Source organism: Mus caroli, unplaced genomic scaffold, assembly GCF_978045245.1.
Source record: "Mus caroli unplaced genomic scaffold, Mus_caroli_1 scaffold_2, whole genome shotgun sequence".
Taxonomy (NCBI): Eukaryota; Metazoa; Chordata; class Mammalia; order Rodentia; family Muridae; genus Mus; species Mus caroli.
This window is the reverse complement of record NW_028227257.1, coordinates 58,062,449-58,085,367: the sequence shown is the minus strand read 5'-3', so window position 1 is coordinate 58,085,367 and position 22,919 is coordinate 58,062,449. Positions and strand designations below refer to the sequence as shown.

The following is a 22,919-nucleotide window of genomic DNA, read 5'->3' as shown; positions in this document are numbered from 1 at the left end:
TTGAACGCTCTTGCCAGGCCGGGCCAGAAACTTCCACTTCTGGTACACAAACTGGCATCTGAGTGTGTTCTCTGCTGACTCCAAGGCCCTTTCACTGGGTTCTATCCTCAACAGTATGTAAACTGGACATAGTGACATAGGCCTGTGATCACATGAGTCTGATGGAATTGGCAGGAGAAGAGATTCAAAGCCATATTCAGTTGAAGTTCAAGGCCAGACAGACAAGAGACTGCCTCAAAATAACAAAAAGATATGATATAGGGGAGTGGTAAGATAGCTCAACTGGTAGAAAGCTCTTTTCACCAATCCTGACCACCTGAGTTCAATCCCTGGAACCCCCCCCCCCCCCCCACACACACACACAAACAGCAAAATAAGTACAAGCAAAATGATACTATCACTACATTTAAAAATAATTCTTAGGATTGGAAAGAAGGCTCAGGGTTTAAGAGCGCTGACTACTCTGTCCGAGGACCCAGGTTTGATTTCCAGCACCCACATGATAGCTCACGCGATGGCCTAACTCCAGTTCATTGCCCTCTTCTTGCTTCAGGGGGCCTGCCCTGAAATTCAGGCAGTTGAGTCAGCATGCTACCAAATACGGAGGTCCAAGACATCCTATATTATATGAAACTTTTTAAAAAATAAATATATTAGCCGGGCGTGATGGCGCACGCCTTTAATTCCAGCACTCGGGAGGCAGAGGCAGGAGGATTTCTGAGTTCGAGGCCAGCCTGGTCTACAGAGTGAGTTCCAGGACAGCCAGGGCTATAACAGAGAAACCCTGTCTTAAAAAACCAAAATAAATAAATAAATAAATAAACAAACAAACAAATAAATAAATACCCAGGATTTAAAACTCACCAGGTCCTGCTACCTTTGTCCTCCACAGCTATTCTTTCAGTGTCTCTTTGCCTGCTTCCTGAGGCCTTTCCCGCCCTTTCCCCTTGAAAACCAATCATCAAGCTTAGCTTTGCACCAATCAGCGGTCTCATCTTAAGCCCCGCCCAGGATCCCCAGGAGTCAGGTGGCGCCATGTTCCAGGGGCAGCGTGGTTGGTTCTGCGGCAGTGTCAGTCAGGACCTGAGGCAAATCTGGGGTAGGAAGATGGGCGGGGCAGGACGTGGGAGCCAGAGCATCCTCCTGTTGAAGCCCCCAGTCAGGGGGCTGCCTGCCTTCCTCGGTTCTGACGTGTGTTCTTGCCTCCACAGAGGACGAAGGCGGGATGGTCAGCGACGTGCCGGCCGCCGACTTCCTGTTCAGCTGTGATGCCTCGCACCCTGACACGCTGAGGTACCCCAGGGCCACCCTACAGCCTTTTCTGTCATCGTGTGCCCAAGAATCGAACTAGCAGTCCAGTTATCAGCACTGGGGAGCAGCAAGTTTGCAGCCCTAGATATGGAGGATAGCATTCTCTTTTCCTTCCTTCCGCCCTGGTCTTCTACCTGTCCCTTGGGTCTCTAACAGAATCCTAGTTTTGAGTGTCTAGCTGTCACGTGGAAACTTGTAGGCTCCTCTTACTCGGTCTGTAGGTCCTGCACTTTGCAAGCTGAAAACCTACCCACCCCATTACCTTAGCATACCAGGTTCTGGGATTGATTTCCGGCATGTGTCAAAAGTCGGGCTTTCTGGCATCTTAACCAACAAGTTCTATCATGAGTGAATGGGTGCCTAAGACCATGGAACAGCTTCATTAATGGTACTTCTTCCTTATTGCTGCTGTTTTACTAGCCCTGTAATCACCCCAGGACTGTTACAGGAACTTGACCCTGCCTCCATCTGTGCTCTGCCATCTCCTTTCATGATTGCTGTCAACTTTATTGAGCCTGCCCCTGGCCTGCTACCCCAACCCCTTCAGATTTAGATTTAGCTAATGCCTCTTTAAATTTCCATGTCTTTCATAGTCTGTTTAGTCAACCTTAAGTGTCATTATTGCTCCTTCATGTATGTTTTTTTTTTCTAATATCTTTTGTCTCTTTTTTCACAGGCCTAGAAAAAATGTTTTCTGCATGTGAAGGCTTCTCTGACTGTGTGCCTATTCTTTACCTCAGAATTAATTTTTTTTTGATGAGTAAAAGAGACTCCTGACTCTTGGAAGACTATGAGTAAAACTCATTTGGGCTGCTGGCTTTCAGTACACTGTTGATGGCCAGCTAGCTACTGTTTTAAGATCCTCCTCCTCTTCCTCCTCCTCCTCTTCTTCCTCCTCTTCCTCCTCCTCCTCTTCCTCCTCCTTCTCTTCCTTCTCCTTAAGGCAGGGTCTCTTATTTATCTACTTATTGTGCATTGACGTTTTGCCTGCATGTCTGCATGTATGTATGAACGTGTTGGGTTACCTGTAACTGGAGTTATAGACAGTTGTGAACTATCATGTGGGTGTTCAGAATTGAACACAGATTTCCCGGAAGAGCAGCCAGTGCTCTTAACCACTGAGCCATCTCTCCAGCCCCTGTTTAAAGTCTTTTATAAATTCATACAATCATTTACCAACTCTAAAGCTAAGATTTGCCTACACTTAGGTCCCCAAGCTGGGAAATGTCTTATACCTGAAATTGATTCATTCTTGGCAGGAAAGAAGAATACATCATAAATGTATGCTCTAATGCTTGCAGTCTCCTACTTCCAATATTTGATTTACTTTTGAAAGTTTGAATACATTCTTGTTTATTTCATAACCATAGACTTCCTTTCTTCTAGAATATATCAGAGCCTCGAGTACATAGAAGATAATGCTACAGTTTTTCATGCCTACTATCTCGCTGCAGTAGCTAATACTGAAATGAAAAATTCAGTGGCCTTAGGCCATTTTGTTCTTCCTCCTGCATGTCTGCAAAAAGGTTAGCAAAGACCATAAAGCCATCAGTTTGCCAAACCCAGCCAATCCCTAGTAAGATAACCAAATTTAATTTGAACAATCTCTATTCTCAATTGGACATTTTGTGGCTTGATTTTTAGCTTTTGGGTTTTTTTTTTTTTTTGTCTGTCTGTTTATTTGTTTTTATTTTTGACAGTGTCTCACTCCATATCCCAATCTTCTGAGTGCTGGGTCTGTAGGTGTGAGCCACTCCACCCACAGAGATATTTGAATCTGGACTTAGAATCAGATACCTTGAGTGAAAATCCTGGCTTTCTCCATGCACACATTCATTTAGCTTTCTTTGTTTGCAAGGTCACAGCCACAGTGTGGAAATCCACTGGTGCATAAGGCAGAGTCAGATATTACCCTCCAAGGAAAGTGCTCACCAGCTAGGATCCAACACTTAGGACTTCTTATTTGTTTGTTTGTGTCGAGGCATGGCCTTACGATGTAGCCCTGGTGGGCCTGGATCTCACGATATAAGCCAGGCTGGCCTCAAACAAAATGTGTACTACCACGCCCAGCATTTTGTGATCTAACATGCGATTGACTTCTAAATGATTTTGAGGATAAAATGAGATCATAGATTAAGGTATATGACATATGGTGAGGATTTAATAGATGTGTTCTTTGTTAGTGTTGAATCTCTTCATTCTAATATCTCTTTAAATGCTTCTTATAGTAAGCTTATATGTGTGTGTGTGTATATATATATAGTATATATATATATATTTGTGCTTTTCATTATACTTTTGTAAGTACTTTCACATTATTTCAACAACTTTATGAAGAGAGAAAGAAAAGTAAGGAACTGCTTTGAGACTGGTCCTTTCAGCTTTCCCTGCTGGGAATGTGTTCTTATCCTGCCTCTCCAGCGCTCAGCCTAGCTTATCTACAGGACATTATGTGTCTCTTTTTGTACGTCTCATGTTAGTTACTCAATTTTTAAAATAAAACTTATTCTCTTTTTTTGTTTTGGTTTTTTGAGACAGGGTTTCTTTGTGTAGCCCTGGCTGTCCTGGAACTCACTCTGTAAACCAGGCTGGCCTCGAACTCAGAAATCCGCCTGCCTCTGCCTCCCAAGTGCTGGGATTAAAGGTGTGCGCCACCACACCCAGCTCTTTGAGGTTTCTAAGGGCTAGTCTATGAAAATAATTTTAACTTTTGGGTTTGTTCTGTTTTGTTTTTTTATATTTTCCTCACTGGAAATCTATGAACAGTTTCGGTTTGTCGTTTTAGAAATGAATATAGAATTACTGGGTAAACAAAATCCTCATTAAGAACTGAGTGTAGGGGCTGGTGAGATGGCTCAGTGGGTAAGAGCACCCGACTGCTCTTCCGAAGTCCAGAGTTCAAATCCCAGCAACCACATGGTGGCTCACAACCATCCGTAACGAGATCTGGCGCCCTCTTCTGAAGTGTCTGAAGACAGCTACAGTGTACTTACATATAATAAATAAATAAATCTTTTAAAAAAAAAAAAAGAAGAACTGAGTGTAGGGGAGCTGGCAAGATGGCTCAGAAGGTAAGCGCACTGACTGCTCTTCTGAAGGTCCTGAGTTCAAATCCCAGCAATCACATGGTAGCTCACAACCACCTGTAATGAGATCTGATGCCCTCTTCTGGTGTGTCTGAAGTCAGTGTACTTATGTATAATAATAAATAGATCTTTGGGCCTGAGCTAGCAGAACTGACCGAAGTTAGCAGGGTGGACTGGAGCGAGCAAGGTCCTAAAATTCAATTTCCAATAACCACATGAAGGCTCACAATCTGTACAGCTACATTGTACTCACATACATAAAATAAATAAACAATCTTAAAAAAATAAAACAAAACCTGAGTGTAGAAAGGGCTCAGAGGTTAAGAACACCACACGCACTTCCAGAAGACCCTGGTTCAATTCCCAGGGCTACACAGAGAAACCCTGTCTCAAAAAAACAAAACAAACAAACAAACAAAACAACAACAACAACAAAAGAAACCTCAAAGATTGGTTTCTTGTAACTAGTGTTCCAGCAGAACCTAGTTATAACACTTAGTGTCTAAGTGGTTATGCAAACAAACTAATGACTTATAGTAAAATGGATTTGTTAAAAATAACCCTAAACCTCTCTCTTTTTCATTCTTTTTTTTTTTTTTTATATATATATATTTTTGGTTGTGAGCCTAGCCTTTAACCATCTCTCCAGCCCTTCTTTTTCATTCTTGAGAGAGGGTCTTGTTATGTCATTCTGGTTGACCTGCTACTAATTTTGTAGCCCAGGCTAGCCTCAAATTCATAGCTGTTCTCTTGTCTCAGCCTCCCGAGTGTCACGATTATAAATATACACCATCATGTCCCTAAGCTTTTTTTTTTTTTTTTTCCTTTTGATACAAGTTTTTCTTAGGTATCTCCGGCTGGCCTTAAATTCACTTCAAAAACTTAACGTCAAGGAGCTTGTATTATAGAATGACTATCTTATTTATTAACCTTATTTTAAATTATCACTCCTATTTAATATTTGAGTGTTACACACAGAGAAATCACACACCAAGAAAAAATATACAGTAATGATTCGCATAATGTACTGAAATCATTTGGAGAAAGAATTGGAAATTTTAATTTTTAGGCTTTTCAATACTCCGATTCAGTAGGAATTTGGGTTTTAAACAAGTATCTTTTTGTTGTTTTGTTTTGTTTTTTAAATCTCTTAAAACCTTTTTTTTTTTAATTAGGTATTTTCTTTATTTACGTTTCAGATGTTATTCCCTTTCCTGGTTTCCCTTTTAAATGTGTATCTTAAGAGGTTATTTTGATTCAAGTAGAATAAACATGACCTACAAGTTTCAGACTTTATACAAAAATACAGAAATTACTTTTTTAAAAGTATTGGGCTTGTTTTTCTCACTACAGAAATACGAAGAAAAATTGGTAGTTTTATTTGGGAACAAGATGAAAAATTTCAGATAGAAAAGGTAAGAGGAAATTAAGGTACTTGACTGGGATATACCGTTTCAAATTTTTTGAAGGCAGTATAATCTATGACATACGCATCAACAGTCTAGATTAAGGAGTCTAAAGGGAATACTTTTCTTGACGATTACCTGGTTTGACATTATTTTTACATAATACATTGAAGCATTTTGTATAAATGAAACTATTCACCAAGAGACTTGAGTGCTCAGGTGTTGGTGGTGTAGCTCTGGTGGTAGGATGTGTGTTTCGCTTGCAAGAAGCCCTGGACTCCATCCTCCACACAGCACAGAAACCAGACATGGCAGCATATGCTTGCAATCCTAGCCTTTGGGAGGTAGGGGCAGGAGGATTAGATGTCCAAGAAAGCCTATCGCTGATACTGGAATGACCACACAGTATGCTTTGTCTGTTGTGAGATAATAAGTACCCAATATTACCCATGTTACATTCTTATTTAAATGCTTAACCAAGATCCAATCTTGACTTAATCGCGTGAATCCAGGAAGTGACTTACCACAAGGGCAAGAGGATGGTTCTAAATGGAGACACAGCAACCAAAATGTGACATATAAACCTTGATCAGTCCAGGCATGGTGGCACATGCACTGTCTAGCACTTGGGAGGCAAAAGCAGGCCGATCTCTGTGAGTTCAAGGACAGCCTTGAATATATATGAAGTATTTTGCCAGGCATGGTAGCAAAGGCCTTTAATTCCAGCACCTGAGAGGCAGAGACAAGCAGGGTGGACTGAAAGTTCAAGTCCACCCTGATCTACATAACTGGGGAAATTGATACTAGATAATAATGATTTGTTACATTTTCTTAAGTATGCTAATAGTATTATAAAGATAAAAGAATATATATTTGAGAAAATTCATACAAGACCTTAAGGAATAGAAGTGTTATATTTTTCAATGGTCTCACAAAACTGTAAAGAACACATTCAAGGTAGCAAATGCTGAGTGTAATGTATATAGTATTTTTGTACTATTTTATTTTTAAACTTCTCAGTACATTAATTTTTCTAGACTGAAACAATAGAGAGAAATCTATATTCCCACAGCCAGGCAATTAATTTATATATTTCATCTTACTTTCATTAATTAAAAACTTGCCAGGTGTGGTGGCGCACACCTTTAATCCCAGCACTCAGGAGGCAGAGGCAGGCAGATCTCTGAGTTCGAGGCTAGCCTGGTCTACAGAGTGAGTTCTAGGACAGCCAGGGCTATACAGAGAAACCCTGTCTCGAAAAACCAAAACCAAAACAAAACTTATTTGCATGTGCGTATGTTTGCACAGGCCACAGTACACATGTGGAAATCAGAAGACAACTTGGGGAAGTTGGTCCTCTCCCTTCACCCTGTGGGTTCTTGACCTCAAACTCAGCTTATCAGGATTGGCAGCAAGCACTCTTAATTGCTGAGCTATCTCACTGGCCCACTAATCTGTTTTTATTTCCCAGAGTGTCATTATTTAAAAGAATAGTCTCTTCAGGATCTTTGGCATGAAGATGATAAGTTATGAAAATATCTATTCTCTTATCTGTCAGTGTTTTTACATAAGTGATGATGGATTTTTTTTATTATTTGTCAAATTATTCAGTATACCAGTACTGTTGTACTTAAAGGAGCCTAAAGGTCATTTAATTTTGTAAATAAAAATGCTGACACGAACATAAGATTAAAAAAAAAAAACAGTTCATGTAACTAGATATTAGTACCATGGAACCAAATTTTCTTAGCCTCAACCTAATCTAATGTCTTTTCTTCTTCTTTTTTTTTTTGGTTTTTTGAGACAGGGTTTCTCTGTATAGCCCTGGCTGTCCTGGAACTCACTCTGTAGACCAGGCTAGCCTCGAACTCAGAAATCTGCCTGCCTCTGCCTCCTGAGTGCTGGGATTAAAGGTGTGCGCCACCACTGCCCGGTTAGTTGCTACATTTTAAGCTGTGATTTCTTTTGCAATTTACAGCATGACAGAATGGCATCAAGTGATAAGGAGAACATTAGACCAACACCAGAACACAAACAAGAACTGTCCAAAAGGTATTGGTTACTGTGTGTCATGGCTGTTCAAAGTGAATATAGAAACTTTGAGTTTGATTGTTTGTTTATCTTACTTTCACAGTTCCTCTGAGATTAACATTACCATCATCACTGTTCTTATGTAGAGACAAAGAGATCTAAGATTAAAAAGATTGATTTGTTCAAAGTCATACAAACTTTTACAAAAAAGAGAAGACGTGAGTCTTGAGTGAATGGCTCGCTGGTTAGGAGAGCTTGTTGCTCTTACAGAGGCCCTGGGTTTGGTTCCCGCACCCACATGGTGGCTCAATCATCAGTTATTCCAGTTTCAGGGGATCCGGCACCCTCTTCTGACCTCCGAGAGTTCCAGACACACATGTGGTGTGCATATGTACATACAGGCAAAGTACTCATGTACATAAAATAAAAATAATCATTAAAAGGAAGGTGATGATGAAATATTGATGAGTCACGGAATGTCGTACAGCTTCTGGCCTCCACACGCATGCTCACACATGTGTGCCCACAGAGTAAAACGCAAACACACATCATACATGACAACATGCCAAGCATGGTAAGATTTAGATTTTAGCTGAAATCTTGGCATTGGAGGGGTTTAAATGAGCACCGAGCCAGCCTAGGCTGCTTAGGCTACAGCGGAAGATGCTGTTGAGCGTTTTTGTTTTTTTGTTTTTTTTTTTTTTTTACTAGATATTTTCTTCATTTACATTTCAAATGCTATCCCTTTTCCTAGTTTCCTCTTCGAAAGTTCCCCTCCCCCTACTCTGCTCCCCAACCCACCCACTCCTGCTTTCTGGCCCTGGCATTCCACTGTACTGGGGCATATGATCTTCGCAAGACCAAGGGCCTCTCCTCCCATTGATGGCCGACTAGGCCATCCTCTGCTACATATGCAACTAGAGAGAGTTTTTTTTTAAACAAACAAACAAACAAAACCCAAAGTTTAATTATGTAAATATACCCTAAGATTCTGCTTTTTACTTTTCAATTTTCTTTTTTTTTAAATTAAGAAATTCATAGTGCATATTAAGTATTTTTAAAATCATATCTACCTGACTTCCCTCCCCTTAATCCCTCTCCCAATTTCATGTATTCTCTCTCTGTAAAGTCTTGGCTGTCCTGGAACTTATTGTGTAAACCAGGATGGCTTCAGACTGACAGAGACTCCCCCTGCCTCTGCCTGCTCACACTGGGATTACAGGTGTGCACCACTGCATCTGCTGCTTCTCCCTCCTTTTAAAATCCTGCTGTGTCTTTTTAGTGCACATGCGTATAGGACCATCTACCGGAGCACTGGCAGCATTTCAGGGGCTGCATCCCTGAGCAAATCTTCCCTCTTATGCAGGTATCCATGACAACAGCTTCTCAGCTAGGGCTGGACCTTCATGAGCCCTCCCTGCTCACCTTGGATTTTGGCTGGCTTGATTTTGTGATAGTCCTATGCATGTGGTGATAGCCACTGTGAGTTCATGTGTTCCGCAGCCCTACCCTGTTCTGCTGCAGACCTCCACTACTTCTGTAGAGCCTTTTATTTATGGAACCACCAGATGGTGCAATATGAACATAAATAGAATACATCCTGAAATATCTGCATGAAGCACTACTTACTGACAGCAAACACATACTCAATGGTACGTTATTATTGAACATTTGCAAAGCACAAGGCATTTGTGAGACAAGCAGTTCACAATATTTCTTTTCCTGTTTTCTTTTGTTTTTTTGAGACAGGGTTTTTCTATGTAACAGAGCCCTGACTGTCCTGGACTTCCTTTAGAGACCAGGTTGGCCTCAAACTCACAGAGGTCCACCTGCCTCTGTCTCCCAAGTGCTGGGATTAAAGACATGTGCCACTGTGCCTGCTGGTTCACAATATTTCATTTGATTCTCACAGCTTGTATATGCAATGAGCCCCATTCATTTTACAATTGAGAATATAAATCTCAAGAGCTAAATAATTCATTCAGTTTTATTCAGAAAGAACAGCTGAATTTGAAACCATGTCTAGATCTAAAGTCCAAACTCTCAACCACTGTGCTATTTTCCTCTTCCCAGAAGGTCCTCAAATTTTAAAGTCACATATACTTTAAAATTTTATGTTTTTAAATTGTCTTAATATAAGTGTAACAGGCTGAGGATGTAGCTCAGTTATTAGAGTGACTATCGAGTGTGTGTGGGCTTTGGGTCTTATCCCTAGCACTACATAAACCAGGCATACAGTGCATGCCTGTGCTCATAGCAGCCTGGCGGTGAAGGCAGGATTAAAAGGCCAAGGTCATCCTCAGTTATAAAGCTAGTTTGAGGCCAACCTAGGTTTTATGAGACCCTATTTAAAAAATGCCAAAAATTTTTTTAAAAATGTAAAATCCATTTAATTCACAAAAAATAAGAAATATAAAAGAGAATAAAGGAAATTTAAATTAGAAACAATTCTACTCATTAGCCTGTGTCTCTCCTGTCTTTTTTTTTTTTTCAGACTCTTTCCTCTATCTATTTTTTTTTAATTAGGTATTTATTTCACTTACATTTCCAATGCTATCCCAAAAGGCCCCCACCTGCTCCCCCACCCACTCCCACTTCTTGGCCCTGGCGTTCCCCTGTACTGAGGCAGATAAGTTTGCATGACCAATGGGCCTCTCTTTCCACTGATGGCCGACTAGGCCATCTTCTGATACGTATGCAGCTAGAGACACGCGCTCTGGAGGGTACTGGGTAGTTCATATTGTTGTGTGTCTCTCCTGTCTTACAATAAGACACCCAGTTTGTAGAGCTGAGGTCATCTTGAAGTCTTTCAGCTTTGCATTTAATATTCTATCAATAATTTCCCATAAGATTGAAAACCTTATTTAATGTTGTACCTCAGTGTTAGGACTGACTGTTAGAAACCAAAGCTATAAATTCAGAAAAGGAGTAAACTGGAAATCGCCCTGCATCAGTGAGCTTTCTTAGGAAGGAGAGTCTTACAACCATGATGGGGCATGGTCAGCTTGAGTGGGAAAGCATTATGAGGGACAGCATCCCACCAGAGGCAGCATGAGGGGACTTGAGGTAGGAGAGCCAGTATGAGGGACAGAGCATCACACCAGAGGCAGTTATCAGAGACAACATAGCAGGACCTTAAAGGACAAGATGATTTCCTTTAAACCTGGGAGGAGCTTTGTGTTGGCGACAACTGTGACAGAGAAGAATGAAGGAGAGAAAGAATCAGAAATCCTTTGCTTGAAGGTGTGGGGAGCCATAGCTTGGAGCCAGTTTCAGTTTTACTTGTTATGGTAAAGGGGAGCAGTCTGGCTTGTGTCCTGGTGCAGAGCTTGTCAGTTCTTTACCTCAGAGGACAGATGGGGGTGGGGGTGGGGTCTGATTTCTTCTAAGCTGCTATTTGGTCTTAAATATGCAGGCAGGCCCATGATCTAAGGCAAACCTTATTTCTTTAAGTCAGGAGTTACTTCAAAATTTCATTGTACTTCATAGTATCCCCCACCTTGTTTTTTTTTTTTTTTTTTTTTGTTATGCTGACGTATGGAGTATTGTGCTAGTTAATAGTCTCAATAATTTGAGCATTGAAGAGCGTAAGTCCTGTGACCATTTATAGAGTCGACTGTGCTTTTCTTTGGCATATGTAAGATGGTATGTGTGTATACATATATGTATTCGTTATGTATGCATATAATAAATTATTTTACATTTTTTACAATGTTGGGATTAAACTCAGAGTCATGGATGCTAGGCAAAAGCCCTACCACTCAAACATATTCCTAGCCCTATTATAGATTATTATTGTGCTTTGGGAATTTTTGAGGTGACCCAGGCCTCTGTATATTCAATAATTGTTTAATTTGTGAAATAGCTAAGAAAACCAGAAATAGGGGCTAGAAAGATGGCTCAGCGGTTAAGAGCACTGACTGCTCTTCTGAAGGTCCTGAGTTCAAACCCCAGCAACCACATGGTGGCTCACAACCACCTGTAATGAGATCTGATGCCCTCTTCTGGTGAGTCTGAAGACAGCAACAGTGTACTCACATATAATAAACAAATACATCTTAAAAAGAAAAAGAAAACCAGTAATAGCTGTATGTGCCCTAGACTTTCTTAGTTTCACAAAAGAAAGCTCACAATTAACATTTCTTTTACGATGTAAGAATAAGACCTGATTAAAGAAGTATTAAATTATTGTATACACCATCTGGCATTAGTTCTCATTTGCAATATAAATTTAAAAATCAAATATCAATGTGACTTTCTGAATGCTTCCTTTTTATAGTGCAGAGAATCATCTCACAAGGACTCCGGTTATAGAAAAGCAGATGTGCTTCCCTCTCCATAATTACCCAGTGAACAACATGGTGACAGGTAAAGTGAAGTAATGACCAGAGTAACCTCAGCTAGGGAGTGAGCAAGGGGACTGGGTAGAGCAGAGCTTTACTAAGCAGAGCCTCTTCTCGTTCACGGTGATAGAAGAAGTGTCATTCATCTGCTCAGACCGTGTACTGCAGAATGGACCAAGCTTGGGCTTCGTGGTTTCTGTGCCCACACAGGGGTCTCTAGGTAGGAGGGAGGCTTGTTCCTGCTTGCACGAGACAGTTGCCATTTATTTCTGACATTCAGGCACGAGTTCTTCTGGCTTAGTGTTTGTAGTACCAGAGGTTGAACTTAGGGCCTCGTACATGCCTAGAATCAGGCTCTCCATGGAGTCAGAGACAGCTGGGTCCTTTCTGTGACTGGTCACCAACCACATAATGGGAAGCCTCCCCTCTCCTCTGAGACCTCGAGGAAGGGACCTCCCTAGCTAGAGCTTGGACTCTGCTCAGAGCCCCTGAGGGTCACAGACACCTGCAGCTAGCTGTTCTCTAATTCCAGGCAAGAGGCAAGGAAATGGGTAGTAAGCAGGATAACACCCTCAGCTGTCAGCAGGATAACACCCTCAGCTGTCAGCTCACCTTCCCAGGTGAGAGACCATAGCACTCTGTTAGCTCAGGACTGAGAGACCGCGTCTCAGGAGGATGCTGGTCAGTACTGAAAGTGGGAGGCTACTACAAAGCCTTGTGGGCCAAGCATGAGCTAGATGTAACATTTCATTATCACACTTAATAACTCTCTTATCTCAAAGGACACTGTACCATCCCCCTTAAAGCCCAAGCCTGACACTTCTCTTTAAGCACAAATTATACCACCAGGTCTCTTCAGTTGGTCTGTTGAGGGTCGTGACCCTGCCTGGCCTGCTAGAACTGCCAGAGTCTAGGCTCAGGACTTAACAACTTTAGTAACATTGTTACTGTTTGTCTCTCCCTCCCTTGAAAGGGAGTTCAGTTCAGTGACTATTAAGTTTCTAAGAATAGCATGAATTAGCTGGGCGGTCGTGGTGGCACACGCCTTTAATCCCAGCATTCGGGAGGCAGAGGCAGGCGGATTTCTGAGTTCCAGGCCAGCCTGGTCTACTGTCTCAAAAACAAAAAACAAACAAACAAACAAAAAAGAGGTCCAAAAGTAATAGAACATTCCAGCACTTGAGAGGCAGAGGCAGGCAGATCTTTGAGTTTGAGACCCACCTGATCTACAGAGGAGTTCCAGGACAGCCAGGGCTACACAGAGAAACCCTGTCTCATCCAAGACAGAAGTCAGTCCTTCTCAAAAGTGACCTGCCAACACATAGGCCAGCCCAAGTAGGAAGTGCTCAGGGACTACAGGAGTTTGTGAATACAAAGAGGCAGGGATCACTCAATTAAGGCCCTCTTAGAGGCTGGTGTCAATACAAGAAACAGCTCTCACCTCACAGAGGATAAAAGGTTGTTTATTGTAACTGTATGTGAGTGGCCATGATTTAGGAGTATGGATTCAGGTTTCTCCAAATTTCATGCTCCAACATGGTAACTGTCTCATGAAGTTTTTGCTGTATTTTTAAATTTTACCTATCACTATTGTGTATATGTGTCTGCTGGCGCATGAAGTAGGTGTATGGACTCATGTGCCACAGTATACATGTGGAGACCACAGGTCACAATCCTGAGGTTCTCTGTACCATGTGGATCCCAAGACTGGACTCAGGCTACCAGGCTTAGCAGCAAGTGACTTTTCTTACTGAGCCTGCCCAGAAACAGGCATTATCTAAACTAAAGCTTGCTTTGTCTGTGGCCCCAAGAGTTGCTGTAGGACTAATTTGCTCTAGGCTGACCATAATTTTTTTGAATTTTTGACATGGTGCATCAGGTTAACTCATTACTCAGGTCACACACACACACACACACACACACACACACACACACACACACGAGTGGAGTGAGATAAGGGGTGATTAGTGGGACTCATACCCAAGACCTCATGTGTGCTAAGCAGGCATTCAGCCAATAAGCTATACCAAATGACCATTTTTCTACCGTTAAAAGAACACAGTTTTCCCTCCAAAAAGGAAAAGGAGGTGAAAATTTAGAGAAAACTATGAGCAGTAAGAGAGTGATGGTAGTTGATTCTGACTAAGGCCAAGTCCTAGCCAGCAACTGTGCTGAGACACGATGAGACAGGCAGAGTGTGATATAATGCCAAAAGCTGGACAGGCCCAGCAGTGTCCTTGGCCTCTCTTTGTAACATTGTTCCTTTCAGGGTATGGGGAAGGATCTTCCAGGATGAGGAGTTTTATGATCTGCCACCAATTAGAAAAGGTTAGTTAGATAATTTATGATGATAGTGTATAAAAAAATAAGTCTCCTCAAGTGGGATAAAAGGTAGGTTTTTAGAGACCATAAGTGATTATGGTCCAGAGACAGATTCAGCTTACACCAAATTCCTTGTCACAGTGTGGCAACAGTTTGATGAAGTTTCATAGTAATTGAACAAAGATGATCATATACAAGATACTTTTTAAATTTGTTTGTGGGAACCAGCAGGGAATCTGTCACAGCCCTCGGGTGCCGTCTGTGCTGTCCTTAGCCTTGGGGTTGGTAGAAGCTCAGGGCCTGCTAAGTTTTACCTACTGGTCACACAGACGTCATCTTGCACACAGAGTTAGGAGAGGAGTGTCAGTAAATGAACGGTACCATGTCAGCCTCTCTGCAGTCAGAAGCTCTGACCAGTTAATCAGCTTCCCAGAAGGTGCTGTCTCCTTTTGGGAAACTTCTGTTCACAATGACCAGTTCTAAGACAGAAGGGTATGGGGATAATAGAATTCCTGTGAGCTATCTGGGAGAGAGGAATTATAGCCTATACCTTGGGGAAGCGTTACAAGCCAAAAACTGGGATGAAAGCTGAGACACATTATGGTATCACACTTACCCTTGTAGGGATATATTTGCTAGTTAATTTTGTATTTCTTTCCTGGATGCCTTTAAGACCTTACATAGTGTATGTGTGAGGGGGTTCCTGCAGGTTATCCAGGCAGGGGAGCCAACCCCTGGAAGAGATGAGAATGAGAACCCAATGCACATTGACTTCATCAACCTGATCAGACTCTGGGGAGTCTAATACCAGGCAGATTATTGTAGGCATATTTAAACACAGTAAAGTTTGGAAAAGGATCTCAGTCAACAATAATTGCCATAATTCCAATTCCAGATGCACCATAAAGTGTAGGGTGTGATTACATAGCAGCTCTTTTACAAAGTACATGTGACCATGAGGGTGGGTTCTACAGTGGAAAGGCCTAGAATCTACTGTGGTCTCCAACAGATAGCATAGAGGTCAGCAGGCCATAAAGTACATGTGACATCTGCCCTAAGGACAGGTAATGGTCTAGGGAGGGAAGATTTTGGATGAGGTCTGTCCCTTCAGATAGCAAAAAGGTCACCAGGTCATTAGCAACCTCCACTCTCAGCTTTCTGGGTGGAACTCAGGGATTTGATTTTCTCTCCTCCGCTGAGGAGACATCCTGTGTGTTAACTTTCCTGGGTCTCTTAGTGCTACTCTGTGAGTACAAGGCCCCAGTGCCCTCTACATATGTGTGCAGTAAGCATTTAGGAACAATCACACAGTGCATGTGTGCACTACATGTTTAGAACTTTGTAGGATGAGCCTTTTCTCCACTGGTCACACATGCTTCCCCAGCAGGCAGAGGTCATGGGTACACATGGGATAGCGTAGAAACGCTTCAGAAGAGCTAATGAAGTAGATGCCCATGACTGAAACAGATCAAAGATACTAATCTCTATGGCTGGATTCATCATTTTAAACTATATTACTAAAACAAGTTATATGCATAAATTCTGTTGCTATTGACGATACTTTTAAATTCAGGCATACTTGAGATGTTCTAAAAAATTTTATGTACACTGTTTAGTATTAGTATAAGCCACTAATATTTGTATTACATGTAAAATATAATCATCTAAGTGGTAATTATTGACATTACTGCTTAAGGTATTTAAATCCTTCCTTAAGCTCTCTGCATTTAAGCAGGGATTCTTTTTTGGGGGGGGCATTGATATCTATTTCAGATTATTAATGACATCAATATTATACACATAACTTTAAAAAAAAAAAGATTTATTTATTTTATCTATGTGAGTACACTGTTGCTATCTTCAGACACACCAGAAGAGGGCTTTGGATTAGGTTACAGGTGGTTGTGAGCCACCATGTGGTTGCTGGGAATTGAACTCAGGACTTCTGGTAGAGCAGTCAGTGCTCTTAACCACTGAGCCATCTCTCCAGCCCCACACATAACTTTTCTTAACTAAGAGCAGTACTAACTTTTAATTTTTGACTAAAGAACATCATCCTAGTTTTACAGTGCTTGAAATTGTCTGCTCTGTGGTTATACTCTGCGCCAGTTATTGCCAGCCGTTTTGATTTAAGTACTTAGTGTTCCAGCCCCAATATGGACACTACATTCTCAGTAATCTAAGTTGCTTATTTAGTAACTGTGCCTTTCAAAGTAGAAGAAACCTGGTCTACAAAGTGAGTTCCAGGACAGCCAGGGTTACACAGAGAAACCCTGTCTCGAGAAACCAAAAAAAAAAAAAAAAAGTAGAAGAAAAAGTTAAGTATGTAGATTCATACATATAATCCAAGAACTTAGGAGGCTAGAGTGGAGGATTGCTAAAAGCTCAAGGCCAGCCTGGGCTACAAGTGAGTTCCAGTCTAGCCTAGGCTAAAGTGTGAAACCTGTCTCAAAAAAAAAAAAAGTATGACAGTGAAGAGGGAAGACGGGTAGAAGAGAGGAGGAGAGACAAATATGACCAAACTACAATGATCTAGTAGAGTGTAGAGTGCCTGCCTAGCATGTACAAAGCCCTGGGCCTGGCCTCCAGTACTGGAGCATGGTAGTCACGCCAGCACTACAGAGGCAGCAGGGGGAATTTAAGGATTTAAGGTTGTCCTTGGAGAATCTTCTCAATAGCATTATTATTTCTCCTCCTCCTCCTCCTCTTCTTCCTCCTCCTGTTCTTCCTCTTCCTCCTCCTCTTCTTCCTCCTCCTCTTCTTCCTTCCCCTTCTTTATTCTTTTCTTTAAAAAAAGTTCTATACGATGGGCAGTGGTGGTGCACGCCTTTAATCCCAGCACTCGGGAGGCAGAGGCAGGCAGATTTCTGAGTTTGAGGCCAGCCTGGTCTACAGAGTGAGTTCCAGGACAGCCAGGGCTACACAGAGAAACCCTGCCTCGAAACACCAAAAAAAAAAAAAAAAAAAAAAAAAGTTCTATAAAATTTTAAACTAATAAATCAGAGATACTGAAAACCAAATAGCATGATAGGATTTTTTTTTTTTTGGATAGGATTTTAAATGTATCTATTTCTTTTTATTTTCATAGGTTATATATCAATTGATGCCTTGGAGAAATTCCTTGGAGAATTACATGACTTCACTCCTGGAAGTTCAGGATATTTGGCATATCATATTCAAAATGAAATTAATATGTCTGCTATAAAAAACAAATTAAGAAGGAAACTAAGTTAGGCTGTACTTACATCTGGACACTTATTTTTTTTATAAAATAGTATGACGTGTATAATTTAAACATGAATGGAGAAAGAATTATTTTCTTTCTTAATATGTGTCCTGAGAAAACTCAGAATCATTTGACCACTGATTTTTGTGACATGTTCATAAGTTGTGAGTTATTGTCATCCAATACACTTAAAAGAACTCTGTCAAAGGTTCTTTGATTTTGACTTTAATATTGTATATATTTTTCTAGGTTCAATATTGAACTGCTAGCCTTTATTATGCTGTTGGGTTATTTTGATTTAAAATAAACTAGGAGACTATACTTGAACTGTAAATGTTTGTTTCTGAAACATAGTGAGTCAGGTGCCTCACGATCCCGTGGTGAAGCTTGAGGCCAGCACCAGGGCTTATGAGGAAATGAAGCCCTTGTGAGGTGTCTTACCAGAGTGACTAAATGAGGCACAACCCAATCTGGAATGTGACTTTCCTGATTTTCCAAGCTGGTTTTCCTGTATGGCCATGCTGGAGCCTCTGTGTCAGGATCTGTGTATCTCATGTGTTATTCAAGCTGACCACTAGCTCCAAGTAATGTGCTCACCTCAATGCATTCCAAATCAACTGAAACTGTAGCTGTGTGCTTCTGGAGCTAGCTTTTGTGTCTTACATAAATCTAGAGATGTGGCAATCTCAAGAAGGCAGTTTTGCTGGGTTTGGTGGTACTGACCTATAATTTTAGGTACTTGGATGACTGAGGCAGGAGCATAGAAAGCCCTAGCCAGCCTGGGCAACTTCCTAAGTCCCTGTCTCAGAGTAAAAAGTTAGAAGAGGCCAGTTACAAAGCCTCTATACAGCGTGTAGAAGGTCCTGTGTTCAAGCCCATGAAACCAATTCTTTACTTAGAGTTTGGTGGGCTAATTACTTTCTGGAGACATAAGTGAAATTCTTTTGAAGATGTCTACTTAGACCTACTTGTTCTTCTGGCAGGTATAGAATTATCTAAAGAAAATGTTTTTTTGTTTTGTGTGTGGGTTATTTGGATGCATGCGAGCCTCAGCTCTACCTTTTCCCTACAACTCAAACTTCATAACATAAAATTGTAACACAACTCTCAGCCTCAGCGCTTGAGAATTATATTTTTTTTGTCTGTGTGTTAGTTTTTCCTTATTTATTTTTGTGTCTGTGGTTAAGTCTTTCTGAACTTATAAATAAAAAAAATCTGTTAATTATCTTTTCCTGAAACATTAAATATTGTCTCTTCCTGAACACTTTATCTTAGTCATGTTCTATTGGTTAGGTTTTACATAGAGACCAAGCCTATCTGTAGATTTAAAATTAATAATTAAAAGTATTACGTAAGTTTACACTAAATTGTTTACATTGGTATTATTGTAAGAGTATTTAATGTTTCTCCAACATGTACATGGATTAACATAGTGAATAAAAACCTCCAACAAAACAGAAATGTTTCTCAAAGTGATTATAATTTCAGATAGATAATGCAAATACAATACCTATGTTTTTGTTTTTGGAATACTGCCAGGGGCAGTAAAATTAACTGATACCATACCTTTTTCAAGACATATGTCTTCGTTTCTTATTTGTTAAATAAAATACTCTGATAAAGACAATTTAAGAGGAAAGGATTTATTCTGGCTCACAGGTCAAGGTAGAGCTGCATAGACTGATGACGTGACTGCTCCATGGAATGGTTAAGGCTTTATTGTAGATATGAAGGACAGAACATCTGGAAGAGGCCAGAGCAAAGGGAGTGATAGGTTGAATGTGGCCTGGGCAGGAGAGAAGCAGAGCAGGGCTGAGGGAAAGGGGGAGAAAGTGAATGAAGACAAAGGAGCGTTGAGGTAGAAGAGAGCACAGCTGACCATAATGGAGTTATAAGGAGAGTGAGAAACGGACAGGAAGTCTGGGAGTTGAGAAGTTCAGGGGAGGAGGTGAGAAGGGCTGTGGTGCTAGAGTGGACTTTGAACTGTGTAACAGGTCCTAGTAATACTGAGGGAGCCTGGAGCCCAGCATGCACTTGGATATCCTAATAACCACCATGGACAGCCATTTGTCCCTTCTGACAGTGATAGGGCAAACGGCTCCTTTTGGTAAAGGGAAACCTGCTTCACAAATGCCTGAGGAATGCTGGCTTTTGTCTAACTGCCAGAATTGGGGGAATGGAGTTCCCTTTGGACCTGACAGGGACACATGGCAGAGGAGTCCAGGCACATGAGCTTAAGGCAGCCATCTGTATCCCATCCATGCTCAAGAAGCAGGGCAGGAGAGACATGCAGGCTGCTGCTCAGGTTCCCCATTTCCATTTATAAAATCCGTAATCCCAGCCAGGGAGTGGCCTCACAGTGGTCCCCTTCAGTTAACTATTCAACACGATCCCCCACATGACCCCCTACATGGTCCCCTACATGACCCCCTACATGCACGCTCAGAGGGCCGTCTCCCAGGTGGTCCCAGATCTTGACAAGTTCACAGTTAATGTTCCCAGTTCCACCCTCTGTCAACTAAACACCCAAACATTACCTTTAAGTCATAACCTTCCTCTCCTTGTCCATATAGTCTCGTGACCATGTTATAACATCAAGTGCACCCAGTCCAGCTTTAAAGTCCCTGTAGTTTTCAACAATTCCAACACTTCAAAATTACAGTCACTGACATGTGGATGCTGGAGAGATAGCTCAGCGGGTAAGAGCACTGACTGTTCTTCCAGAGGACCCTGGTTCAATTCCCAGCACCCACATGTCTGCTTACAACTGCCTGTAACTACATGATCTGACACCTTCACAGACATACATCAGGCGAAGCATCAATACACGTAAAATAAAAATAAGTTTTTTAAAATTAGAGTTGCTTGGCTGGTCTTGTATAAAGTAAAAAATAAGTTATATCCTTCCATTCTAAAGGGATGAATGCTCAGCCCAGATGTTTAATTCCCAGAGACCAAAGGCTAAAGTTGGGAGACAGGAAAGATGCAGAGCGCCAAGGCCCTGCTTGCTTCTCCAGGTCTGATTGGCTCCTGCAGCAGGGTCTGATCAGGCCTGTGTCTGCCTCCCCCTGAGAAGACCATCCATCTACATCCTTCCTACAGCAGATCCCCTCCAGGTGGCCAGATAGGTGTTCCAGACCAGAGTTTTCTCCCAGGACATTGACACAGCAGCCAAGTTTATTGGTGGTGGCTGGACCAGGGACAGACCTGCATTGAACAGTATTGGGCAGCTTTATCCTGCCAAACAACTGGGGGACCCCATCTCTCAAACAACAGCTCTTCTATTCCATTTTGGGCTTTGCCCTGCCTGAGACCATTGGGCTCTTATGTTTGATGGTCACCCTTGTCCACTTCTCCTTGGGAGCCTCCCTGGGGTCACCCAGCCATCCCTGCTGCTTCAACTCCATGTCAGTCCTGGTGCTAGAATTAGCTAGTGTAGTCACTATGGCAGTCAGCATGAAGATTCTTGAAAAAGTGGGAAAAAGAACCCTGGCCCAGCTGTACCACTCTTGGAGTTTAGCTGGAGGACCCGAAGTCAATATACCATAGAGGGACCCAGGGACTTGCACTTTATGTTTTTCTGTTGTGTTAACTTTTTTTTTTTAATTTTTTAAAAAATTTCCCTTCACCACTCCCACTTAACAATTTGTTTTTACTACTTTAAGAAATGTGTGGCTGGGTGATGGTGGCACACGCCTTTAATCCCAGCACTCGGGAGGTAGAGGCAGGTGGATTTCTGAGTTCGAGGCCAGCCTGGTCTACAGAATGAGTTCCAGGACAGCCAGGACTACACAGAGAAACCCTGTCTCGGAAAACAAAAAACAAAAACAAACAAACAAACAAAAAGGAGATATATATATATATATATGAAAGTTTTATAATGAAACTCATTATGTTAGCTTAAATATCTAAACAAATAAATATTGACAGTAAAAGAAGAGAAAACACAAAGCAAGAAGTTCTAGAACTAAGGACTTGAAGTGTGATGCAGTTGGGGGTGGGGTGACTAAAAGGAAAATAGTCGAATATAGAATCATAGTGAAGATTTGTCATATATCTCACTCAGTAACTTATAAAAGCAAACCAAAAAATTAAGCATATAAACTTAATTAAATACACAAGCTAAGGGCCTTTACTTACTTGAAACAACCAAATATTAATAATTATAGTCAATAATTACTTTTAAATATACATGGAACACTTATTAAGAGAAATCTTTTTTTTTAAAGACTTATTTATATAGTATACTGTAGCTATCTTCAGACACACTAGAAGAGGGCATCAGATTCCATTACAGATGGTGTGAGCCACCATGTGGTTGCTAGGAGTTGAACTCAGGACCTCTGGAAGAATAGTCAGTGCTCTTAACCACTGAGCCATCTCTCCAGCCCAAGAGAAATCTTTTTAAATTTTAAATTATGTGTATGTGTACTTGTCTAGAAGAGGATGTCATATGACCTGGAGCTATAGTTACAGGCAATAGTGAACCACTTTATGTGCATGCTGGGATTCAGGTATGTGCCATCATGCATGGGCACTGGGCACAGATGTGGTGCACAGACCAAAACAATAGTACACATAAAATTAATAAAAAAAGTAACATATTCTAAAGAGCCTGTGTATTTAAAAAATGTAAAAAATTAGAACATGCCTTAATGAAATATCAATAAACAAAATTATAGCCTGTAGCTAAAGCCAGACTATGAAATATGATCCTAAACTCATAGCATAGACATAAGTTGTTGCATTTAATACAAAGAAAGAGAAACCAGGAATATATTTGGTAGAGGCACGGTATAATGGGGGGAGTGGGTGAGTGTGCCTTGGAGGAACCATGCTGAGGCATTGCTTCCCTCTGAGGTACCAGCCAGGAGTGCAGTATAGAATAGAGTTTATTTAGGGCATGGAAAGGGGAGTTGAGGGGGTAGTAGAGACAGAAAAAGACAGGGAGGGGAGGGACGGAGGGAGAGAGGGACAGAGAGAGAGAGAGAGAGAGAGAGAGAGAGAGAGAGAGAAGAGGAAGAGGAAGAGGAAGAGGAAGAAGAGGAGGAGGAGGAGAAAAGAGAGAAACTGGCCATGAGCATGTGGAGGGGGGAGGGAAATGGGGAGAGAAGGGACTGAGAGGGAAGAGAGTAAGAGCAAGAGAGTAAGAGAGTGAGGAGGGGGCAAACAGCTCCATTTATACTGAGCCAGG

General features: G+C 41.4%; 1 protein-coding gene and 1 pseudogene across 2 annotated transcripts; both read left to right on the top strand.

Moving 5' to 3' along the window:
• Positions 1–1,035: 1,035 nt before the first annotated feature.
• On the top strand, positions 1,036–17,799 carry Terb2 (telomere repeat binding bouquet formation protein 2). Of its 2 annotated transcripts, XM_085829332.1 has the most exons (9): positions 1,036–1,099; positions 1,212–1,293; positions 2,698–2,837; positions 5,751–5,812; positions 7,782–7,855; positions 12,114–12,202; positions 14,432–14,505; position 14,991; positions 17,588–17,799. In XM_085829332.1, exons 1-9 carry the CDS (start codon positions 1,036–1,038, stop codon positions 17,731–17,733), a joined length of 732 nt encoding a protein of 243 aa, XP_085685458.1. In that variant the 3' UTR covers positions 17,734–17,799. The 2 variants fall into 2 exon arrangements, with proteins under 2 accessions (XP_085685458.1, XP_021012482.1); XM_021156823.2 differs by lacking the exons at positions 14,432–14,505; position 14,991.
• Positions 17,800–20,708: 2,909 nt separating this feature from the next.
• Positions 20,709–21,274, top strand: LOC110306983 (ATP synthase F(0) complex subunit C1, mitochondrial pseudogene; annotated as a pseudogene).
• The last annotated feature ends 1,645 nt before the right edge of the window (positions 21,275–22,919 follow it).